The 23,863-nt window shown below is 62.1% G+C and overlaps 1 protein-coding gene across 1 annotated transcript in view; it reads left to right on the forward strand.

The window, feature by feature from the left end:
* The window catches only part of Cfap46 (cilia and flagella associated protein 46), a 103,569-nt gene that overhangs the window by 78,374 nt on the left and 1,332 nt on the right, over positions 1-23,863 (forward strand). The window contains exons 42-59 of the mRNA XM_042672300.1: positions 1,146-1,334; positions 4,787-4,921; positions 5,009-5,188; positions 5,499-5,669; positions 10,727-10,824; positions 11,182-11,258; positions 11,502-11,609; positions 12,243-12,339; positions 12,642-12,721; positions 13,930-14,088; positions 15,487-15,548; positions 15,695-15,752; positions 16,326-16,361; positions 16,466-16,568; positions 21,171-21,283; positions 21,685-21,775; positions 22,349-22,476; positions 22,558-22,638. Of these exons, the coding sequence (XP_042528234.1) occupies positions 1,146-1,334; positions 4,787-4,921; positions 5,009-5,188; positions 5,499-5,669; positions 10,727-10,824; positions 11,182-11,258; positions 11,502-11,609; positions 12,243-12,339; positions 12,642-12,721; positions 13,930-14,088; positions 15,487-15,548; positions 15,695-15,752; positions 16,326-16,361; positions 16,466-16,568; positions 21,171-21,283; positions 21,685-21,775; positions 22,349-22,476; positions 22,558-22,638 (1,966 nt within the window). The remainder of the gene's footprint in view (positions 1-1,145; positions 1,335-4,786; positions 4,922-5,008; positions 5,189-5,498; positions 5,670-10,726; positions 10,825-11,181; positions 11,259-11,501; positions 11,610-12,242; positions 12,340-12,641; positions 12,722-13,929; positions 14,089-15,486; positions 15,549-15,694; positions 15,753-16,325; positions 16,362-16,465; positions 16,569-21,170; positions 21,284-21,684; positions 21,776-22,348; positions 22,477-22,557; positions 22,639-23,863) is intronic.

A 23,863-nucleotide genomic window follows, 5' to 3' on the forward strand; every position in this document is an offset into this window, starting at 1 on the left:
TGACCGCACACAGCCCCAGCCCAGCCCCGGCCACCCGCGCCAGTGCCCTGGGCTTTGCGTTTAGCATTCCTAGCACACCGAAGGGCTCACTAAATCCCTTAATGCTAGCTTCAAAACAAAACATACGCTAATGGCGCTTGCCTAGGCTGTAGAAGGCTCTGGTTCCAGAAAGAAAGCTGGGCATGTGGAAATACCCAACTTGGAAAGAAACAATTTTCTGCTGCTTTACCTTTTTTTAGATGTTATGAAGAATGAATCAATTTAATTTGAAATGAATATACTATATATTGAACGTATTATAGTATTAAATATTTAGGATCAGAAATAGCCCTAAAATTGGACTTGAGGTTATAGGAGAACTTTTGTGGCCCTTTTGATGCCCAAGCCCTGGAGACCCAATGGTCCACAGGGCTGCATGGCACAGGAAGCTGCTCAGAGAGCCTGAAGTTCCACAGTGCAGCACTGGAGGGGGGCCTGTGGGCGGGGGGGGCTTCCAGGGGAGGGCTGGGGGGGGCCTGTGGGCTTCCAGGTTGGGCAGGGCTGGGGGGAGGCCTGTGGGCTTCCGGGCTGGGCAGGGCTGGGGGGAGGCCTGTGGGCTTCTGGTCTGGGCAGGGCTGGGGGGAGGCCTGTGGACGGGGGGGGGCTTCCAGGGGAGGGCTGGGGGGAGGCCTGTGGGCTTCCGGGCTGGGCAGGGCTGGGGGGGGGCCTGTGGGCTTCCGGGCTGGGCAGGGCTGGGGGGAGGCCTGTGGGCTTCTGGTCTGGGCAGGGCTGGGGGGAGGCCTGTGGGCGGGGGGAGGGGCTTCCAGGGGAGGGCTGGGGGGGGCCTGTGGGCTTCTGGTCTGGGCAGGGCTGGGGGGAGGCCTGTGGGCTTCTGGGCTGGGCAGGGCTGGGCAGGGCTGGGGGGAGGCCTGTGGACGGGGGGGGGCTTCCAGGGGAGGGCTGGGGGGAGGCCTGTGGGCTTCCGGGCTGGGCTGGGCTGGGCAGGGCTGGGGGGAGGCCTGTGGGCTTCCGGGCTGGGCAGGGCTGGGGGGAGGCCTGTGGGCGGGGGGAGGGGCTTCCAGGGGAGGGCTGGGGGGGGGCCTGTGGGCTTCCGGGCTGGGCAGGTTCCCAAGCACCATGGTGACCAGGCCTCCTTATCTTGGAAGCAATGGTTCACCCTGAAGCGGACCCTGGTGCACATGTCGCTGGTGCAGCTAGAGAGCATGCAGCCACTGTGCGTGGGCTGTGTGGAAATCCGAGCCAAGTTCCTGGGCCTGGTCGGGAGAGCCCTGCGCCTGCTGGCGGTACAGACAGACCCCGTGCGCTCCTCCTTCTGCTGGGAGGAGGGCCTCTTGGTAGGTGCCTGGCTCTTGACTCAGGGCGCATTCTGCTATGTCTGTGCCTGAGGAACACAGGCTCCCTGGGCGAGCCCCCCACACTGGCCCACCTCCAGGCCACCCCCACCCCCACAGCCAGGGAGCCAGAAAGCAGTCTCCACTCCCAGTTGCCGGCCACTCAGAGCACACAGGAGCCTCTCGAAGGCCCTCGCTCCCTGCCCATCAGAGTCCTGCACGCCCTGGACGCCCCAGCACCTGCCCAACAGACAAACCCCTCCAGGCCGGCCTAGCTGGCCTGTGTCCCAGCCAGCCCTGCATCCAGCGGGCTCCCAGCCAGGCCAGCCCCTGGGCAGGATGGGGCTTTTGCTGGGTGAACGGACGGAGCCTGCTAGGGCCGTGAGAACCTGTCTGGCTGCCACACAGAGCCTGGCGTGTTCTTGGTGGGATGCTGCAGGTGGCATGCAGCCCTGGCCCCAAGCGTGCTGGCCCTACATGGGCCCAGGAGGCTCCAGAAACGCAGCACCAGGCCCCCGTCCCCCGCCCCAGCTCCCTTCTTTTCTCTTAGATGTGGCTGCCTGCTGCCTCAGGGCTTCTAGAAACTAAAGCCTTCCAGCCTTTCCATTCTCACAGTCAGGGTCTTTCCTCTAAGCCCTGTCTTGACAAAGCCCCATCGTTTGGTGGGTAGTATTGTTCTCCGTGTCAGTTTGAGGTGCTTTCAGATCCCACAGCTTGAGATTTTTTCAGATTCCTTGACCAACTTCATGACTCTAAGGACAGTGTTTAATTTCAAGGCAGGTTTGGTGTTTGCAGCCTCTAGTATGAGTCCACTGTGCTTCAAAACAAGCTCGGTATCTCTGGGCTTTGTAGAGGCTGGGTGTGGACCCAGCCTGGGTTTTGGTGGGTGCTCCCTACAGCTTGGCCAGCACTGCGGGTGGGGGGGCAGTGTGGCCAGCACAAGGGACATTGTCTTCTGGGTCAAGGCTGCCAGGCCTCTGTGCATAGGATGGCTTCTTACCCACTTAGTCTGCCAGCAACTGAGAGGGCATTCAGCTTCTTACCAAAGCAACATCTTCTGATCCCACAAGCCCAGGCCCTCTCCACCTCTCCGCCTCTACCCAATCTTCAGGGCCTGCTCCCTTGCCTGCCTGCATTCGCTTCCCTCACTTAGTGTCTGTCTCCTGGCCACTCTGGGAGAGTGCTTCATACTGACCACACTGACAGGCAGGGAGGGCTTTTCTAAAGAACTGGACAGTGGGAGCCTCGGGAGGGGAGGGCTGGAGTGGAGGATGCACAGTGGGAATGTCAGGGGTGGAGGACTGGAGTGGAGGACGCACAGTGGGAGATTCCGGGGTGGAGCACTGGAGTGGAGGACGGACAGTGGGAGATTCCGGGGTGGAGGACTGGAGTGGAGGACGCGCAGTGGGAGATTCCAGGGTGGAGGACTGGAGTGGAGGACGCGCAGTGGGAGATTCCGGGGTGGAGCACTGGAGTGGAGGACGCGCAGTGGGAGATTCCGGGGTGGAGCACTGGAGTGGAGGACGCGCAGTGGGAGATTCCGGGGTGGAGCACTGGAGTGGAGGACGCGCAGTGGGAGATTCCGGGGTGGAGGACTGGAGTGGAGGACGCGCAGTGGGAGATTCCGGGGTGGAGGACTGGAGTGGAGGACGCGCAGTGGGAGATTCCGGGGTGGAGCACTGGAGTGGAGGACGCGCAGTGGGAGATTCCGGGGTGGAGGACTGGAGTGGAGGACGCGCAGTGGGAGATTCCGGGGTGGAGGACTGGAGTGGAGGACGCGCAGTGGGAGATTCCGGGGTGGAGGACTGGAGTGGAGGACGCGCAGTGGGAGATTCCGGGGTGGAGGACTGGAGTGGAGGACGCGCAGTGGGAGATTCCGGGGTGGAGCACTGGAGTGGAGGACGCGCAGTGGGAGATTCCGGGGTGGAGCACTGGAGTGGAGGACGCACAGTGGGAATGTCAGGGGTGGAGGACTGGAGTGGAGGACGCGCAGTGGGAGATTCCGGGGTGGAGGACTGGAGTGGAGGACGCACAGTGGGAGATTCCGGGGTGGAGGACTGGAGTGGAGGACGCGCAGTGGGAGATTCCGGGGTGGAGCACTGGAGTGGAGGACGCGCAGTGGGAGATTCCGGGGTGGAGGACTGGAGTGGAGGACGCGCAGTGGGAGATTCCAGGGTGGAGGACTGGAGTGGAGGACGCGCAGTGGGAGATTCCGGGGTGGAGGACTGGAGTGGAGGACGGACAGTGGGAGATTCCGGGGTGGAGCACTGGAGTGGAGGACGCGCAGTGGGAGATTCCGGGGTGGAGGACTGGAGTGGAGGACGCGCAGTGGGAGATTCCGGGGTGGAGCACTGGAGTGGAGGACGCGCAGTGGGAGATTCCGGGGTGGAGGACTGGAGTGGAGGACGCGCAGTGGGAGATTCCGGGGTGGAGGACTGGAGTGGAGGACGCGCAGTGGGAGATTCCGGGGTGGAGCACTGGAGTGGAGGACGCGCAGTGGGAGATTCCGGGGTGGAGGACTGGAGTGGAGGACGCGCAGTGGGAGATTCCGGGGTGGAGCACTGGAGTGGAGGACGCGCAGTGGGAGATTCCGGGGTGGAGCACTGGAGTGGAGGACGCGCAGTGGGAGATTCTGGGGTGGAGGACTGGAGTGGAGGACGCGCAGTGGGAATGTCAGGGGTGGAGCACTGGATTGGAGGACGCACAGTGGGAGATTCCGGGGTGGAGCACTGGAGTGGAGGACGCGCAGTGGGAATGTCAGGGGTGGAGCACTGGAGTGGAGGACGCGCAGTGGGAGATTCCGGGGTGGAGCACTGGAGTGGAGGACGCGCAGTGGGAGATTCCGGGGTGGAGCACTGGAGTGGAGGATGCGCAGTGGGAGATTCCGGGCTGGAGGACTGGAGTGGAGGATGCGCAGTGGGAGATTCCGGGGTGGAGCACTGGAGTGGAGGACGCGCAGTGGGAGATTCCAGGGTGGAGGACTGGAGTGGAGGACGTGCAGTGGGAGATTCCGCGGTGGAGCACTGGAGTGGAGGACGCGCAGTGGGAGATTCTGGGGTGGAGGACGCGCGCAGTGGGAGATTCCGGGGTGGAGGACTGGAGTGGAGGACGTACAGTGGGAGATTCCGGGGTGGAGCACTGGAGTGGAGGACGTGCAGTGGGAGATTCCGGGGTGGAGCACTGGAGTGGAGGACGTGCAGTGGGAGATTCCGGGGTGGAGGACGGGACAGGAGGAGCCATGGTAGTGACTGGGCCTGTGGTGCTGGTCTGCTCCCTCGGTTTACCTGCACCCTGGCCGCCACTCATGGTCATCGGCGCCTCTCAAGCCGTGGCCCTTCCACATCCACAAAGCCCATCTTGGGCAGAGCAGGCGCCGAGGGCCGTGATAGATGGGGCCCGCCCCGGCCCCTGGCCGGGAGGAGTCCGGGAGCTGCCCAGCCCTGTGTGTGCCCTAGATGGGGGCCAAGGTGAGCCGGCTGCGATCCCTGGAGATGGAGGCCGAAATAAAGAGCCCAGAGCTCTTCGTGCGGGAGCCGCCGCCCTTCAAGGACGCCCCCAAGAAGCACAGCAAGAAGGCCGAGAGTCTGAAGGTGGGTGTGCCGGAGCCCCCCTCCCCGCTCCCGGTCCCTCAGCGGTCTCCGCCGGGGAGCCTGAGGCTGAGCCTCTCTGGCCCGCAGAAGAGGATGGTGATGGCCCAGCGGTACCTGGCCCAGGCCTCTGAAGTGCTGCTGCAGTGCCTGCACACCGCCCTGGGCAACAAGCTCACAAAGATCGCGGCCGCTGCCAGCCTGGAGATGGTGGAGTGCACCGGCACCCTGGACCCCGCCTCCACCTGCCAGTTTCTGGCTCTGTCTCAGGTACGGCCCTGCCCCGGGCACCGGGCGCAACCACGGCGCCCACCGGCCAGCCTGAAGCTGGGGTCTTGGCTGTGGGGTGCACCCGGGTAAAAGAGACAGGCCTAGGCAGCCCCAAGGCAGTCTGCCCCCTCTCCTCGGCCCTGCGGGTCCACCAGTGGCGCGTCCTCAGGACCCCCTGCGTGGCCAAAGGCCAGTGTAGTCAGAGGTCTACCCAGGAATCACCACTGTGTGCCTGCCCAGCTTCTGCCCCCCCCCCGGGCCCACAGGGGTCACGCTGCACATACATGACCACCATCCTGGTCTGTGTCAGAGTTGCTCAGCCTCGGAGATGATGCAGGAGGTGCTGCTCAAGGCCACGGCCAACACCAGCAGCTCACAGCTGGCAGCTCTGCTGCAGCTCCAGACGCAGCTGAAGCAGCAGTACAAGACTTCCACCAGCCTGTTTGCCAGCATGGAGCAGAAGCTGACCACCACCTTCAAGGTGAGGGGAGGGGGGCTCCAGACCTGCTCCCAGAGGCCTCCAGACACCATGGTCCCACCCAGGGACCCAGACCCCCCTGGCCCCCCAGGGGGGTTACAGATCCCTCCATGGCCCCCAGACCCTCCCGGCCCCCCAGGGGACTCCAGATCCCTCCATGGCCCCCAGACCCCCCCTGGCCCCCAGGGAGCTCCAGATCCCTCCATGGCCCCCAGACCCCCCCGGCCCCCCAGGGAGCTCCAGATCCCTCCATGGCCCCCAGACCCCCCCTGGCCCCCAGGGAGCTCCAGATCCCTCCATGGCCCCCAGACCCCCCCTGGCCCCCAGGGAGCTCCAGATCCCTCCATGGCCCCCAGACCCTCCTGGCCCCCAGGGGACTCCAGATCCCTCCATGGCCCCCAGACCCCCCCCGGCCCCCAGGGAGCTCCAGATCCCTCCATGGCCCCCAGACCCCCCCTGGCCCCCAGGGAACTCCAGATCCCTCCATGGCCCCCAGACCCCCCCTGGCCCCCAGGGAGCTCCAGATCCCTCCATGGCCCCCAGACCCTCCTGGCCCCCAGGGGACTCCAGATCCCTCCATGGCCCCCAGACCCCCCCTGGCCCCCAGGGAGCTCCAGATCCCTCCATGGCCCCCAGACCCCCCCTGGCCCCCAGGGAGCTCCAGATCCCTCCATGGCCCCCAGACCCCCCCTGGCCCCCAGGGAACTCCAGATCCCTCCATGGCCCCCAGACCCCCCCTGGCCCCCAGGGAGCTCCAGATCCCTCCATGGCCCCCAGACCCCCCCCGGCCCCCCAGGGAGCTCCAGATCCCTCCATGGCCCTGCCTAGACTGTGCTCCTTTCCGTCCTCCTGAGGATGACCTCCTCTGTACTGTCCCCGTCCTCCTGAGGATGACTTCCTCTGTACTGTCCCCTGTCCTCCTGAGGATGACCTCTGTACTGTCCCCTGTCCTCCTGAGGATGACCTCTGTACTATCCCCTGTCCTCCTGAGGATGACCTCTGTACTGTCCCCTGTCCTCCTGAGGATGACCTCCTCTGTACTGTCCCCTGTCCTCCTGAGGATGACCTCCTCTGTACTGTCCCCATCCTCCTGAGGATGACCTCTGTACTGTCCCCTGTCCTCCTGAGGATGACCTCCTCTGTACTGTCCCCATCCTCCTGAGGATGACCTCCTCTGTACTGTCCCCGTCCTCCTGAGGATGACCTCCTCTGTACTGTCCCCTGTCCTCCTGAGGATGACCTCCTCTGTACTGTCCCCTGTCCTCCTGAGGATGACCTCTGTACTGTCCCCTGTCCTCCTGAGGATGACCTCTGTACTGTCCCCTGTCCTCCTGAGGATGACCTCCTCTGTACTGTCCCCTGTCCTCCTGAGGATGACCTCTGTACTGTCCCCTGTCCTCCTGAGGATGACCTCTGTACTGTCCCCGTCCTCCTGAGGATGACCTCTGTACTGTCCCCGTCCTCCTGAGGATGACCTCTGTACTGTCCCCATCCTCCTGAGGATGACCTCCTCTGTACTGTCGCTGTCCTCCTGAGTATGACCTCTGTACTGTCCCCATCCTCCTGAGGATGACCTCTGTACTGTCCCCTGTCCTCCTGAGGATGACCTCCTCTGTACTGTCCCCGTCCTCCTGTGGGTGGCTCCCAGCCCCTCTGCATCCTCTGTTCCTGAGTACTTGCTTGTGCCCATACCGGGGCCAGTTCTGTGTGGTCGGCATGCAGCTGGGGATGTTGGCCTTTGACAACCAAAACTGCCTTAGACATCACCAGTGGATTCCCAGTCTCCACCCCAAGAGGGAAAGTGGGCCTCTGTGGGACTTAGAGGGGAAGGAGCCTGGCTGACACCCTGAGGTCCACCCCAAGACAGAAAGACTTAGAGGGGAAGGAGCCTGGCCGGCAGCCTGAGGTCCACCCCAAGAGGGAAAGTGGGCCTCTGTGGGACTTAGAGGGGAAGGAGCCTGGCCGGCAGCCAGGTCCACCCCAAGAGGGAAAGTGGGCCTCTGTGGGACTTAGAGGGGAAGGAGCCTGGGCTGACACCCTGAGGTCTACTCCAAGAGGGAAAGTGGGCCTCTGTGGGACTTAGAGGGGAAGGAGCCTGGGCTGACACCCTGAGGTCCACCCCAAGAGGGAAAGTGGGCCTCTGTGGGCCTTAGAGGGGAAGGAGCCTGGCTGGCAGCCTGAGGTTCAGCCTGCAGGGTGGATCCTAGGGAGGAGGCTGTGTGGGCTCTGTTCTGTCAGGTGGGAGTGTAAATGGCTTCCCCGGTGAAGGGCATAGAGGACAAGTTCACAGAACATGGGTGCAGACGGGCCCGCACTGAGCTTGGCAGTGAACCCTCGGGCTGAGCCCCAGACAGCGGTGTAGGAGTGCTCAGCAGAGCGGCACAGTGCAGAGCACATGGCTGCCCTCCCCTGCACACAGACACAGGGAAGCTGGCGCCGTGATCCAAACCACGCCAGGCACGCGGCACCAGCTGCAGCCGCAGCCAGAGCTGGTGAGGTTCAGATGGTGCCACCAGGGAGCCACTGGCCCACTCAGGACAGCCGAGACCTACAAGTGTGCTCTAGGGAGAGGCCACAGGGAGGAGCAGCCACGGGACTCTGGCTGGGGAACAGCCCCAGACACACGGGCCTGGAACTTCAGAAGTGGAGAGCAGGGAAGTGATCGCAGTCCACACCCGGACCCAAGACCAGCTCAGACCCAGAGAAGACCCCGTGGGAGAAGACACAGGAGCCAAGGAGGGCAAGAGCCTAGCCAAAGGCCAGAGTCACATTTCTTTGAGTCTTCAAGCAACGCTAGGAAGGAACTTCCTATGCTCATAAGACCTACAGGCTTGGGATTTACCATGTGAAATCATGCATGTGTGTGTGCGGGTGCGCACACACACACACACATACACACACACACACACTTGCAGAAACATCAAGAAAATCACCCTCTGAGCACAAAGTGACAAACTCCTAGCATCTGAAGAAAACAGCACATTACCAGGCCAAAGGAAAAGAGCCTCCAGTGAAATACTGAACAGTGAAATACTGTTCACAAGGCAGGTGCATGAAGACATTTCTAGGCAAACAAAATCCCAAGGCAATCTGTGACCAATAATAAAAGAAAAACCAAAAGGAGGCTTCTGGCCAATCAGGGAGGCTTCTGGCCAATCCTTTCAGGCAGTTACATAAACCGTCCGGAGAGGCCGAGCCTTGACCAGAACTGACGCAAAGCACCATGGGAGTGAAGTGCCATGGTGCTGGAGGTGGCACTGTGGCTCAAGTGACAGAGCCACCGTGAACACAAGGAGGCTCAAGGACAGCCCCGCAACTGACCAAAAAGACAGCGCTGGGGTCTGAACCATGAAGTCCTGTGAGCTTCCGATGGCATCACAGGGCCAGAGTGGGAGGCAGAACAGTGTAAGGGGTGGGGGTGAGGGACAGCCGATACCCCGCACCCGTCACCACCAGAGAAATGGTAGACCTCGGAGGTCCAGGAGTCCCTACCCCCCAGGTCCTACAGTACCAACCAAAATAACGTGTAACCAGGTTAACAAAAAGGAAACATTTTACAGTAGTACTGTATCAATCCAAAGGACAATGAAGAGAGGGGAAAATACAAAACAGACAGTCCCAAAAGAGGAAGAGTGCAAGACTAGTCACTCCAGGTCAACAATTGTTGGATTGGATGAAAGGGGAAAATGTAACTGTGGGTTGCTTTAAAAGGGCTGATATTTATAAAAGAAAGAAAAAGGTGAACCAAGAGTCATGGAGGATGAGCAGGAAGGATGGTGATCCAGCAAGATGTTACCACACAGCAATGTGACTATGAGATACAAAAACATGAACAGATCAGAGAAGCCATGGCCCACGAGCCATCCTGGAGAGAAGCTGAGCAGAACGGAAAAGCCATGGCCCACGAGCCATCGATGGGAGAAGCTGAGCAGAACAGAGAAGCCATGGCCCACGAGCCATTGATGGGAGAAGCTGAACAGAACGGAGAAGCCATGGCCCACGAGCCATCGATGGGAGAAGCTGAACAGAACGGAGAAGCCATGGCCCACGAGCCATCGATGGGAGAAGCTGAACAGAACAGAGAAGCCATGGCCCACGAGCCATCGATGGGAGAAGCTGAACAGAACAGAGAAGCCATGGCCCACGAGCCTTCCTGGAGAGAAGCTGAGCAGAACAGAGAAGCCATGGCCCACGAGCCTTCCTGGAGAGAAGCTGAACAGAACGGAGAAGCCATGGCCCACGAGCCATCAATGGGAGAAGCTGAACAGAACAGAGAAGCCATGGCCCACGAGCCTTCCAGGGGAGAAGCGAGCAGACCAGAGAAGCCGTGGCCCACGAGCCATCCAGGGGGGAAGCTGAACAGAATAGAGAAGCCGTGTGGCCCACGAGCCATCCAGGGGAGAAGCTGAACAGAACAGAGAAGCCATGGCCCACGAGCCATCGATGGGAGAAGCTGAACAGAACAGAGAAGCCATGGCCCACAAGCCATCCGGGGAGAAGCTGAACAGAACAGAGAAGCCGTGGCCCATGAGCCATCGATGAGAGAAGCTGAGCAGAATGGAGAAGCCGTGGCCTACGAGCCATCGATGGGAGAAGCTGAGCAGAATGGAGAAGCAGTGGCCCACGAGCCATCCGGGGAGAAGCTGAGCAGAATGGAGAAGCGGTGGCCCACGAGCCATCCGGGGAGAAGCTGACTGCCGGCAGGAGAAGAGCTGTGCATGGGCGAGGGCTGGTGCTGCCCACAGACAAGAGGTCCGTGGCTGCGGTGCCTGCAGACGCGCACTGTGTGCTAGAGGCTCAAGTTGGAGGCGTGAGAGCCTGGGCAGGGTGCCGGCCTGCGGGCAGCGAGGGCACAGCCGTGTCCGCATGCGTGTGTGCATGTGCGCGTCTGCCCCTCTGCCTGCGACGTGGGGAATAGGAGAGGCGGTGGGCGGGGCTGCGCTGGCCCGGAAGACGCCTCTTCCCACGCGGTGCCTGTCTCCCCCTTGTGGTGGCTCCCAGCACAGGCAGGACCCTGGAGCCCCTTCCATGGCCTCTCCCTCGCCCTGTTTGTCACTCAGGCCTATCAGAACCTCTGCGTCACTGAGCAGCACTTCAACTTCCTCAGCGAGATTCCACCCTCGGTCCAGGCTGTCTTCCTGCATCACTCTCCAGACATGTAAGGACCTGGGGTGGGCCCCTGCCCGAGGAGAAGCCCCGCCCTGGGGGCCGTGGTCAGCTGCGAAGTGTCCTGAACGGGTCCTGCCAGCCAGGCCCGGGCCTGAGACAGAGGCCAGGCTGGGGTCTGGGAGGGCGCCCGCTCTCTGAGGTCGAGTCCTGGAACCCGAGGCCGCCCCGAGATGGAGCCGAGAGGCGATGGGAGTGGACAGCTCTGGTCTGGGCCTGGGGTGGAGGCGAGGGCCTCATCTCGACCAGCCCTGCTGGGAAGAGACCCTGGAGGGCAGCACCGCGGCTGAGGCCGCAGCTTGGCTTTCCGGCCCCGCTGGGCCTGGCTCCCGACTGTCTTGGCCCACAGGTCCCGACTCTACGCAGCCGCCTACGAGAAGCCCAAGTCCACGTCCACAGTCAAGGGCAAACTGCAGCAAGTAGGCGGTGAGCTGGGGCCGAGGTCCCACTTCCTGCTGAGCACGTGGGGTGGACGTGGCCTTCCCCGGGGAAGCCCGAGCACACACCCAGCCGCGGGTGAGGAAACCCAGGGGTCCAGCGGGGCCAGAGGTGGTAGCAAGAGGCTCTGCCCGCGCTGTCTGCCCATCCTGCAGCGACACGTGGGCGGCTCAGGGCTGACCTCTGAGCCGCACACCCGGCAGCCTGGCACTCAGCCCTGTGTCTGCACAGGGCACTGCAAAGTGATGAAGATGACAGTGATCCCGGCAGCCTTCTCAGACCTGATGGCCAAGTTCCAGCAGTTCCAGAAGCTGACCCAGAATCAAGCTCGGGTACACGGCGGACCTACGCTCCTGGGCCTGGCTCCAGATGGCACTGCAGACGATGGGCACCCTGGAATAGCCAGGGCCCCGGGGCGGGGCCAGTCCCCAGTGTGGGCATCCTGGGAGACCAGGGCCCTGGGGCGGGGCCAGGCCCCAGTGTGAGCACCCTGGGATAGCCAGGGCTCTGGAGCAGTACCAGGCCCCAGTGTGAGCACCCTGGGAGAGCCAGGGCCCTGGAGCAGTACCAGGCCCCAGTGTGAGCACCCTGGGAGAGCCAGGGCCCCGGGGTGGGGCCAGGCCCCAGTGTGAGCACCCTGGGAGAGCCAGGGCCCCGGGGTGGGGCCAGGCCCCAGTGTGGTCAACGCTCCCTGCTGAATCTGACTGTGTGGAGGGCCCTGGCAGCCTCTGTCCACAGCACACAGGCAGTCTGCAGAGGGTCTCAGGGTGGCCTTGAGCACACGGGCTGGGAGTCCTGGGGCTGTAGCACAGGTGTGTGGAGACGGCGGTGTCCGCTGTGCCCCCCAGAGGGCAGGAGCTCAGACCTTCCCGTCCCCTGCTCACTCAGCTGGAGGGGCTGTGTGGGGCCCCACACACTTGGGGACAGGCTGCGGTTTGTTGGGACAGGATCTGGAGACCCTGCCTGCTGAAGAGAGAGAACTCTGTCTGCAGAAGCTCAGCGGGGTCCTGGAGCCCATGGAAGATTACCTGCGGCCCATCTTTCCCCTGCTGAACTTTCCAGAAGTCAGGTACCGTGGGCTCAGTTCTGCAGCTGTGGTGGGACCACGCGCTGGGGTGCTGAGCAGAGGCGTGGAAGTGTTCTTTGGATCAGGCCTCACAGATGGAGCTCTGAGTGCCACGACAGTGGTGGGCGGTGTGATCAGTGCTGCTCTCCCCCGGGGGCGGGGCCTGCTCTGTGGCATCTCTGGCTCACTCCCCGTGCCCAGGGTGTCCTTAGCCCGTCCCAGTGACAGCAGTCAGAAAGGCGCACAGCCCGCCAGAGACCTAGCTCCAGTGCACCTGGGCACGAGACCCCAGCTTTGTCTTTCAGAATTCCAGTTCCTGTGATCGTGACCGAGCCAGGGAAGTCAAAGGGCAAAGAGAAGGAAAGGAAAGTGTCCAATCCAACAGGTAGGTGGCCGCAGCGCAGACCACAGAAGCGTGCATCACGGGAAGAGATGGACTGGAACCCCTGCCCAGCCCACTGAGGAAGGCTGAGTGGCCACGTTCCTAGCCAGCAGGCTGGAGATGTGAACAGAGTGTGGGGCTCCCTGTGTGCTGGGCATCCCCACCAGGAGGAGACCTGAAGGTCCTGCTCACAGATGCGGACAGTGTCTGGTCACCTGCCCCTCCTAGGCTGGTGGTCAGTGCCCACCCCCTGCGGAGCCTGCCTGGGAGAAGACCTAGGCTGACCTTGTGCAGGAGATAAAGCTGACCCCTGGCCAGGAAGGGCGTCCCATGGCAGAGGAGGCTGTGATGCTTCTGGAAAGGATGAACTGTCGTCCTGGGGATGGCCTCCAGGCCCGCAGCACCGTGCAGGGCCCCGTCCTCCCGTTCTGCTGCTTCCGAGCGCACCCCTGTGCTCCTGACGCAACACCCCGGGAAACGCCGGCTGTGCTCAGCACGTACCCCGGGGGCTAAGCAACTACCAGCTTCATTTTCCTTCCCTGGCATCTGCTGCTTTTATAAAGGGCAATATCATTCTTCAATTCTTAGATGCTTTCGTATCTCCCACAAGAACTTGTCAAGACAGAACCAAGGGGGTTGTCACTCAACCAGAAAAGAACTTTGATTTCCCAGAGTGCCAAGCACCTCCCCCACAAGCCCCGCTGCCCCGTGCCGGGAGACAGGGCCTCGGGGCTCCAGCCACAGCGGGCAGACCACATGAGGGGTTCGGGTCCTACGCAGTCAGGAAGGCAGTCCCACATCTCACTCTGCTGCCAGGCCCCATCTCTCCCAAGGACCCAAACTAAACTGGGCTCCCGTCCCAAAAATGGCCACAATTCAGATAAGAAGGATGCTGCTTGGCTTTAAGCAAATGTGTTTTGCTCTGTGCATGAGGAGCGTGCAGGGAGAGCCTCCCTGGTGTGACTCGGAGCGTGAGCTGTGACCCCAGGACCAGGCTTTTCCCATCAGCCAGCAGTCAGCATCTGCAGTCAGGCCGGCTTTGGTCCACAGGGGAGCAGCCCAACCTCCCATCAGAGCCAGGGCACACCTCGGGGCCCCGCACTCACTCCGGGCTGAGGTCTGCCCCATCGGGGCAGTCGCACGGTCAGGGAGGGGTGGCCCTCCATCGGGAGCAGGTCTCCCTGCGGTTAATATCATCTCCGTGCTCACAGGTCAGATGGAGATGGTGGACACGATCCTGATTGCAGACAGGCACCTGCTGGAGCTGCCCCTGGAAGGCCTCTCTGTGTTCAACCAGGGCACGACCCAGTCTCTGTCCCGAGAATTTTCCCTCCAGATGCTGTGCAACCGCCTCCGTAAGGAGGAGACGGGTAAGGAGCGGCGCCAGCCAGGCTCAGCCAGGAGTCCATGGACTTGAATCAAGTGCTAGCTGTGGAGGTGAACCTCTGCTATCTCTGCGACACAGGACGTGGCGTGAATAGGTTTGAGTTCCACGGCTGGCCAGGGAAAAAGTATGAGACCCTGTCTGAAAACAAGCTCAAGGCCCTGAGTTCAGTCCCAATACTGCCATAATAATAATAACAACAACAACAATAGTAGCAACAACAACAGACACAATTGTAGCTATTGTTTTTTCTTGCTCTAAGTTTTTGAGGTCTGGCTCAGGGATCAGAGCACCAGCTACAGCATTGGCAGGAGAGACAGGAACAAGACAGAGCCAGGGTCCCAGGTGCGTGGAGCTGGTAAGCAGCAGGCCAGAGAGAGCGAGCGAGCAAGCTATAGGGACCTGCAGGGGTCCGTCAGACTGCCAGGGCCAGGCAGGTGTGCGGACAGAACCCAGGACAGAACCCCGGCAAGGGAGAGAAATGGCAGCCCTGGAGATGGGGGCGGGGGAGGAGCACAATGTGAAACATGTCTTAAAACCTTGGGAGCATCTCTTTGAGACTTCTTTTTGTCAGAGACCAGGACTCAAAGTTTCACTCATTGGCTGGCACTCTATCACCTGAGCCACGATTCCCACCCCCGTAAGACATTGTTGAGCAAAACAGAGGAAAAGAAAACAGTAGCAACTGCTGTGGCTCTTATTGTTATAATCATTATGGCAGAACTGAGTTTCCAGCATGCCATCATGGCAGGTCAGAGCACACAGAGGCCGCCCTGGCCAGGACCCTGCCCATGATGCGATGAAGATAGAACCCGCACCCTCCGGCCGCCATGGCTTCTAGTGGAGACACCGGATGTGAGGGCGGGAGACCCGCACAGATGGGTGGCCGCGGCTGCCTTGGTAGGGCAGGGCAGGGGGCACTGCTGCCCGCATAGCGCGGCCCAGACCAGTGCAGACAAGAAGGGAACAGGGCAGCCAGCTTCTAACCAGAAAGCAAGGAGACAGAGTCTGCGGAGACACAGCACGGGCCGGGCCGGGGCTGTCGGGGGGCCCAGCCCAGGCAGATGGAGAGGGGCTGTCACTCAGCTGCACAACCCCGGGGCAGCTAAGGGGCAGCGTTTGAGTTCCCTGGCCCAGGGGGCCTACCGCACGGTGCCCGCGGGATGTCAGGTGTGCACGCACGCATGCACGCACGCACGCCCCAGCCCCCTGCCCAGGGCCTCTCCTGAGGCTCTTGCCAACCTTTTGTTTGGGAAATTCTCTGTGCTCTGCCTTTATAGAAATTATAATCGATTGTTCTTAGGTTTTAAATCTTAAGGTAAACAATTCAGTGGTCCTTGGTGCCTAGCGCCAGCTCATAGCTGCTTTGTCTTGTCTGCAACAGAAAGCAGTGTGAAAAGGGAGGGGAAACGGAGAGACGCGAAGAAGAAAGGGAAGAGGGCAAAGGTAGGCGGGCAGAGGGCCGGGCGGCTGGGGCTCAGGGCCCGGAACCGGCTGCCTCTGCCGAGCCTTGGACTCCCACTGCCCTGACTGGTCTGGGAACCCATCCTAACCACCATCCTGTGCCCTCTGACCCCTGTGCCCTCTTTCAGGGCTCGCCCCGGATAATCCCTCCAAACTGTATTCTCATCCCCTCAGACGGCTTCAAGTGTATCCTTCGACAGCCATGGGCCACCTGGTCCCCCACCCAGCCCCTGCCAGGCCTCTGCCCGGGGGGTGGGGGGGGAGAGGGGAGATCTGCAGGCCCCCCACCAGGCCCAAGCCAGGCCCCACGCCCAGCCCCTGCCCACCCCCCACCCGGCCCCTGCCAGGCCTCTGCCCGAGGGGGGGGGAGCGGGGAGATCTGCAGGCCCCCCACCAGGCCCAAGCCAGGCCCCCCACCCCCCACCAGGCCCCTGTGGGGAGGGGGACCTGCAGGACCCCCACCGGGCCCAAGCCAGGCCCCACGCCCAGCCCTTGCCCGCCCCCTGCCAGGCCCCTGCCGGGGGAGGGCAGGGGGGGAAGGGGAAGGGGCCTGCCAGACCCCCACCGGGCCCAAGCCAGGTCCCCCGCCCGGCCCCTGCCTGCCCCCACCAGGCCCCTGGGGAGAAGGGGCCTGCCAGACCCCTACCGAGCCCAAGCCAGGTCCCTGCCCGGCCCCCACCAGGCCTCTGTGGGGGGGAGGGGGGAGGGGCCCGCCAGACCCCCGCCCTGTGGGCCTGTTTGTCCTTGACCCCAGTCCAGTTGTCGTTGACCCCTATGGGGAAGCCCAGGGCAAAGGTGGGTGCTCTGTGTGTCCTCCGCGGCCTTGCGCCCCGCTGCACCCCGGCCCCCTGGCCCCAGAAACCCCTGCACGTCATACCTGGTGACAATTCTCTTTGCAGAAGCCCTGGACCCTACTTTTGTGACCCAGGAAATTTTGGAAAGATTTCAAGATTCGTTTACTGATCAGTGGGAGGGGCACCTGGGCAACCAGAACTTTCCAAGGTTTGGATTTGGGTTTCCCACCACGGAGGCCCCCAGTCTTCCTTGGGGAGGGGCAGAAGGACCCCAGCAGAGGGGCCCAGCCCGAGGTGACGGTGCCAATCCCCCAAGGCCCAGCAGGCTGTTCAGGGAGGGGGAACCCCAGGACCAGAGTAGCTCCCTGTCACAGACCTGTCCCGTGGCATGGATGGACATGAAGTGGGCATGCTAGATGTGTGTGTGTGTGTTGTGCATGCAGGGTGTGTGTGGTGTGTGTGCAGGGTATGTGTGTGCAGGGGGAGCCTGCGCAGGACAGGGTGTGTGTGTGGTGGGCATGCAGGGGGGGTGTATGCTGGGCATGCAGGATGTGTGGTGGGCATGCAGGGGAGGTGTGTGGTGGGCATGCAGGGTGTGTGGTGGGCATGCAGGGTGTGTGTGTGGTGGGCATGCAGGGGGGGTGTATGCTGGGCATGCAGGGTGTGTGGTGTGCATGCAGGGTGTGTGTGTGCTGGGCATGCAGGGGGTGTGTGTGGTGGGCATGCAGGGGGGTGTATGCTGGGCATGCAGGATGTGTGGTGGGCATGCAGGGGAGGTGTGTGGTGTGCATGCAGGGTGTGTGGTGGGCATGCAGGGTGTGTGTGGTGGGCATGCAGGGGGGTGTATGCTGGGCATGCAGGGTGTGTGGTGGGCATGCAGGGGAGGTGTGTGCTGGGCATTCAGGGGGGGTGTGTGCTGGGCATGCAGGGGGGGTGTATGCTGGGCATGCAGGGTGTGTGTGTGCTGGGCATGCAGGGTGTGTGTGTGTGCTGGGCATGCAGGGGGTGTGTGTGGTGGGCATGCAGGGGGTGTGTGTGCTGGGCATGCAGGGTGTGTGTGGTGTGCATGCAGGGTGTGTGTGGTGGGCATGCAGGGGGGTGTGCTGGGCATGCAGGGTGTGTGTGGTGTGCATGCAGGGTGTGTGTGTGGTGTGCATGCAGGGTGTGTGTGGTGTGCATGCAGGGTGTGTGTGTGTGCTGGGCATGCAGGGGGTGTGTGTGGTGGGCATGCAGGGTGTGTGTGTGCTGGGCATGCAGGGGGTGTGTGTGGTGGGCATGCAGGGGGGGTGTGTGCTGGGCATGCAGGGTGTGTGTGTGCTGGGCATGCAGGGTGTGTGTGGTGTGCATGCAGGGTGTGTGTGTGTGCTGGGCATGCAGGGTGTGTGGTGGGCATGCAGGGTGTGTGTGTATGCTGGGCATGCAGGGTGTGTGGTGGGCATGCAGGGTGTGTGTGTGGTGGGCATGCAGGGGGGTGTGTGGTGGGCATGCAGGGGAGGTGTGTGCTGGGCATTCAGGGGGGTGTGTACTGGACATGCAGGGGGTATGTTTGGCATGCATGCAGGGGGTGTGTGTGCTGGGCATGCAGGGTGTGTGTGTGTGCTGGGCATGCAGGGGGTGTGTGTGGTGGGCATGCAGGGGGGGTGTGTGCTGGGCATGCAGGGTGTGTGGTGGGCATGCAGGGTGTGTGTGTGGTGGGCATGCAGGGGTGTGTGTGGTGGGCATGCAGGGGGTGTGTGTGGTGGGCATGCAGGGGTGTGTGTGGTGGGCATGCAGGGGTGTGTGTGGTGTGCATGCAGGGTGTGTGTGTGCTGGGCATGCAGGGGGTGTGTGGTGTGTGTGCAGGGTATGTGTGTGCAGGGGGAGCCTGCGCAGGACAGGGTGTGTGGTGGGCATGCAGGGGGTATGTGTGGTGTGCATGCAGGGTGTGTGGTGGGCGTGCAGGGTGTGTGGTGGGCATGCAGGGTGTGTGTGTGCTGGGCATGCAGGGGTGTGTGTGGTGGGCATGCAGGGGGTGTGTGTGCTGGGCATGCAGGGGGGGTGTGTGGTGGGCATGCAGGGAGTATGTGTGGTGTGCATGCAGGGTGTGTGTGGTGGGCATGCAGGGGTGTGTGTGTGCTGGGCATGCAGGGTGTGTGTGGTGTGCATGCAGTGTGTGTGTGTGGTGTGCATGCAGGGTGTGTGTGGTGTGCATGCAGGGTGTGTGTGGTGGGCATACAGGGTGTGTGTGGTGTGCATGCAGGGTGTGTGTGGTGTGCATGCAGGGTGTGTGTGGTGTGCATGCAGGGTGTGTGTGGTGGGCATGCAGGGGAGGTGTGGTGGGCATGCAGGGTGTGTGTGGTGTGCATGCAGGGTGTGTGTGGTGTGCATGCAGGGTGTGTGTGTGGTGTGCATGCAGGGTATGTGTGGTGTGCATGCAGGGTGTGTGTGGTGTGCATGCAGGGTGTGTGTGGTGTGCATGCAGGGTGTGTGTGTGCTGGGCATGCAGGGGGTGTGTGTGTGCTGGGCATGCAGGGTGTGTGTGGTGTGCATGCAGGGTGTGTGGTGTGCATGCAGGGTGTGTGTGTGCTGGGCATGCAGGAGGTGTGTGTGGTGGGCATGCAGGGGGGGTGTATGCTGGGCATGCAGGGTGTGTGGTGGGCATGCAGGGTGTGTGTGGTGGGCATGCAGGGGGGGTGTATGCTGGGCATGCAGGGTGTGTGGTGGGCATGCAGGGTGTGTGTGTGGTGGGCATGCAGGGGGGTGTATGCTGGGCATGCAGGGTGTGTGGTGGGCATGCAGGGTGTGTGTGTGGTGGGCATGCAGGGGTGTGTGTGGTGGGCATGCAGGGGAGGTGTGTGCTGGGCATTCAGGGGGGGGGTGTGCTGGGCATTCAGGGGTGTGTGTGCTGGGCATTCAGGGGGGTGTGTACTGGACATGCAGGGGGTATGTTTGGCGTGCATGCAGAGGGTGTGTGTGGTGGGCATGCAGGGGGGGGTGTATGCTGGGCATGCAGGGTGTGTGTGTGGTGGGCATGCAGGGGTGTGTGTGGTGGGCATGCAGGGGAGGTGTGTGCTGGGCATTCAGGGGGGGTGTATGCTGGGCATGCAGGGTGTGTGGTGGGCATGCAGGGGGGTGTGTACTGGACATGCAGGGGGTATGTTTGGTGTGCATGCAGGGTGTGTGTGTGGTAGGCATGCAGGGGGTATGTTTGGCGTGCATTCAGGGGGTGTGTGTGGTGGGCATGCAGGGGGGGTGTATGCTGGGCATGCAGGGGGGGTGTGTGCTGGGCATTCAGGGGGTGTGTGTGGTGGGCATGCAGGGGGTATGTTTGGCGTGCATGCAGGGGGTGTGTGCTTGTGTGTGCAGGGTGTGTGTGGTGTGTGCAGGGTATATGTGTGCAGGTAGAGCCTGCACAGGCAGGGTGTGTGTGTGGTGTGTGTGCAGTGTATGTGTGTGTTGTCCGTGCAGGGTGTGTGTATGTGTGTGGTACATGGAGGGTGTGTGTGCAGGGGGAGCCTTGCAGGGTGTGTGTGTGTGTGTGTGTGTGTGTGTGGTGAGCGTGCAGGCTGTGTGTGTGCAGCATGTGTGTGTGGTGAGCATGCAGGCTGTGTGTGTATGCAGGGTGTGTTTGTGGTGAGCGTGCAGGGTGTGTGTGTGTGCAGGGTGTGTGTGTGGTGAGCGTGCAGGCTGTGTGTATGCAGGGTGTGTTTGTGGTGAGCGTGCAGGGTGTGTGTGCGTGTGCTGGGGGAGTCTGTGCGGGGCAGGGTGTGTGTGTGTGTGTGCAGGGTGTGTTTGTGGTGAGCGTGCAGGGTGTGTGTGCGTGTGCAGGGGGAGTCTGTGCAGGGCAGGGTGTGTGTGTGTGTGCAGGGGGAGGAGGGTGTGTATGTGCAGGGTGTGTGTGCGTGTGCAGGGTGTGTGTGTGGTGAGCGTGCAGGGGGAGTCTGTGTGGGGCAGGGTGTGTGTGTGTGTGCAGGGGGAGTCTGCGGGGCAGGGTGTGTGTGTGTGTGTGTGTGTGTGTGTGCAGCGTGTGTGTGTGGTGAGCATGCAGGCTGTGTGTGCGTGTGCTGGGGGAGTCTGTGCGGGGCAGGGTGTGTGTGTGTGTGTGCAGGGTGTGTTTGTGGTGAGCGTGCAGGGTGTGTGTGCGTGTGCTGGGGGAGTCTGTGCGGGGCAGGGTGTGTGTGTGCAGGGTGTGTGTGTGTGTGTGCAGGGTGTGTTTGTGGTGAGCGTGCAGGCTGTGTGTGTGCAGCGTGTGTGTGTGGTGAGCATGCAGGCTGTGTGTGTGCAGGGTGTGTGTGTGTGCAGGGTGTGTGTGTGGTGAGCGTGCAGGGTGTGTGTGTGTGTGTGTGCAGGGTATGTTTGTGGTGAGCGTGCAGGGTGTGTGTGTGTGTGCAGCGTGTGTGTGTGGTGAGCGTGCAGGCTGTGTGTGTGCAGCGTGTATGTGTGGTGAGCATGCAGGCTGTGTGTGTGCAGGGTGTGTGTGTGTGCAGGGTGTGTTTGTGGTGAGCGTGCAGGGTGTGTGTGTGTGTACAGGGGGAGTCTGTGCGGGGCAGGGTGCTGGGACAGGGACGAGCCCTGGAATGGGGCCAGGGAGGGACCCCCACCTGCCCCCTGCTGTTGGGGTGCTGTGGAAACCTAGGGCCCTTGTCGGCTCGGCTGTCAGGAAAGCCGGTGCCAGCTTCCGAGGCTCCTGACGGGGCTCTGTTGTTGAGGGCTTCTGGGGGCACGGGGCAGGTGCAGGGGTCTGGAGACGTTGCCTGCGCTGAGCATACGCTGTGAGGGCCCCCGCGGCCTGGGTGCCTGGCCACAGAGCACCTGCTGCTCTTCCGTGCAGCCAGGCCGACTGGGAGCAGGTCCTGTCCAGCTGCTGCGGCTTCTTCTTCTACGGCATGGAGAGCTTCCTGGCCCACATACTGGTGGAGAGACTGGTTGCCATGAATCTGCAAGGTGAGGCCCCACCACCCGCCCCCATGGGGCCCGGAGGGCACAGGGGGAATGCACTAGAAGGCACGCTGGGCTGGAGGCCCGGAGCTTCAGGAGCCAGTGACGCCCCTCCCCCGCTGGCCCCCGCTGTCTCCAGAGGCCTCGGTTCCAGCGTCCCTTGCTTGCAGTCAGGGTGAGGTGTTGGGGTGGCGGTCACTTCAGCTGCTCCCCTGCATGCTTGGAGGCCCCCCCCAGGTGCACACTGAGTTCTGGCCCCACAGTAGGCTTCTCCCGCGTCCTGCTGCCTGGCCTCGTGTATCCCCAGTTCTCGGCCCTGTTGGTGAACAGTCTGAGTGCTGGGCTTGGCCAGCGCTCTGAGGCCTCCAGGGGCTCTGGGAGCTGCTGAACAGCTGGTCTCTCTGCAGAGTGCCAGCTGATGGTCTTGTTGGACAAGACAACGTCCCACAAGAGCCGGCGGAGGAAGGCGGAGAGCTCTGAAAGCAAGAGGTGCTGGAGGTCCCTGCTGTACCGGCAGGGGGCAGGGGAGGGGCGGCCTGGCCAGGGATCACGGGTACACCCCACGGTCAGGGCTGGGGGAGGGGCGGCCCGGGAACACGGGTACACCCCATGGTCAGGGCTGGGGGGCCCTACCCCAGAGACCATGTGAGCTTCCAGAGGTGGGTGGGGGACCTTGAACCTCATAGTGCCTGCATCCATGGTCAACTCCATCCAGGGGCTGATGCTGCTGCCAGATAGATTTTATAAGCACACAGGAAGGCCATTTCTTATTAAATGGCACCTAATTCTGTAGCTGAAATCACTGTAAAACTGTAAAGCATCAGTCCAAAACTACATTCCTACCACCAGTACAGTCTGGGAGATGGGCAGGAAGAGGAGGGGGCATCACCCCTGGTGCCATGCCGTGGGAGATGGGGGGGAAGAGGAGGGAGTGTCCGCCCCTGGTGCCATGCCGTGGGAGATGGGGGGAAGGGGAGGGAGTGTCCGCCCCTGGTGCCATGCCGTGGGAGATGGGGGGAAGGGGAGGGAGTGTCCGCCCCTGGTGCCAACCCATGGGTGGGGCCTCGACAGTATGACCTTGGATAAGCCCATTGAGACCGCCATCCTTCTGAGCCTGGTGGGAGTCAAGAGCATCATGGCCAACCAGTGGGCAGCACAGCTGGCGGACAACGCCCTGCGGGCCAACATCCTGTGGGAAAGTGAGTTCCCAGCTGACCCACCGGAGGGGTGCCGGGTCCCGGGCCGGCTGGTGGCCGTCTAAGGGCATGCTCCTGTCCTAGACCTGCTGACGGTTGGCAAGACGGTTGGCAGAACTGTCTACCTCCTGCAGAAGATGAAATACGTTGAAATGGGGACCGAAGGTAAGGCAGAAACAGCGTCTGCATCAGCCTCCCGGGGCACACTCTCCTCAGAGACATGAACTGGGGAAAGAGCTGGGCTGACTATGTACAGCGAGGAAGACCGTAGAGGAGCCTGTGCCAGACAGCTGCAGACCTGGCACCTGGCATGGCCACGCCTTCACATCCCCAACCTCCGCAGCTGGGGACTGGCAGGGTGCCAGCTGAGCCCTCCTGGCATTCCGTCACCCCAGTCAGAGGAGAGACCCCTGGGAAAATGGTTGCCTGGGCGGGGCCAGGGGATGCCCTGGTTAAGTTGTAGCCATCAGTCTGACTTCCCAACTTTGAATCCCTAACACTTGTCGCAGTGACAAGCTGCAGACATCACTGTGCAAAACGTGACCCAACACTAGCCAACAGCGTTTAGCTGAACATGAAAGGAACAATCTGCTACAACTTGGAAAGGTGTACTCCAGAATGGTTTTTAAGTGAGAAATCTTCTAATATAACTCCATAGTAAGCTAGCCTTTGAAAACACATGTTTTCTGCCTAGCATATTGTACCAGAAAATTAATTATTGAGTGAACGAATGCATTACCGATGGCCTGGCTAAAGTCCTCCGACCTGCCACACAGGAGGGGAGCGGGGGAGCGTTAGCTCGTCAGCCTGGGGGCTGGACTGGCAGACCAGAGCTCTCTGCTCCTCAGAGCTGCAGGGTTGACAAGCCGGAGACCTCGCTCGTGTTGGAGCTCATGGGGGGTCTCCTGTTGTCAGCCCTACAGAGACTCCGGTCAGGACCCGGCTAGAGGGTCCAGACCCTCAGCCCTCAAGGGCCCCCGGGACTCTTCCAGAAGCCAGAGCCGTTTCTCATCTCGACTCTCCACGGCCTTTGGTCCTTCTTCCGTCTTGTTTCTCCCTGCCTCTGCCACCCTCACCCTTGTGCCTTCCCTGCCATCCCTGCCCCCACCGCAGAGCTCTGGAGCTCTTTGGCAGCCTTCTTGCCCCTACTGCTCCAACCACCGGGGTGGAGCAGCTGCTATCACCTCTGCTGCGGCCATCTCTGCAGTCATCATGACAATCAAAGGAAGAGTCAGGCACCAGTGCATTATGGGAATCCCAGCTACTCAGGAGGCTGAGATCTGAGGATGATGGCTCAAAGCCAGCATAGGCAGAAAACTCTGAGAAACTTCAGACTGGAGGTATGACTCAAGAGTTCCAGCCAAGCAAGAGCACAAGGCTCTGAGTTCAG

Source organism: Dipodomys spectabilis, unplaced genomic scaffold (genome assembly GCF_019054845.1).
Source record: "Dipodomys spectabilis isolate Male_0828 unplaced genomic scaffold, ASM1905484v1 ptg000693l, whole genome shotgun sequence".
NCBI lineage: Eukaryota > Metazoa > Chordata > Mammalia > Rodentia > Heteromyidae > Dipodomys > Dipodomys spectabilis.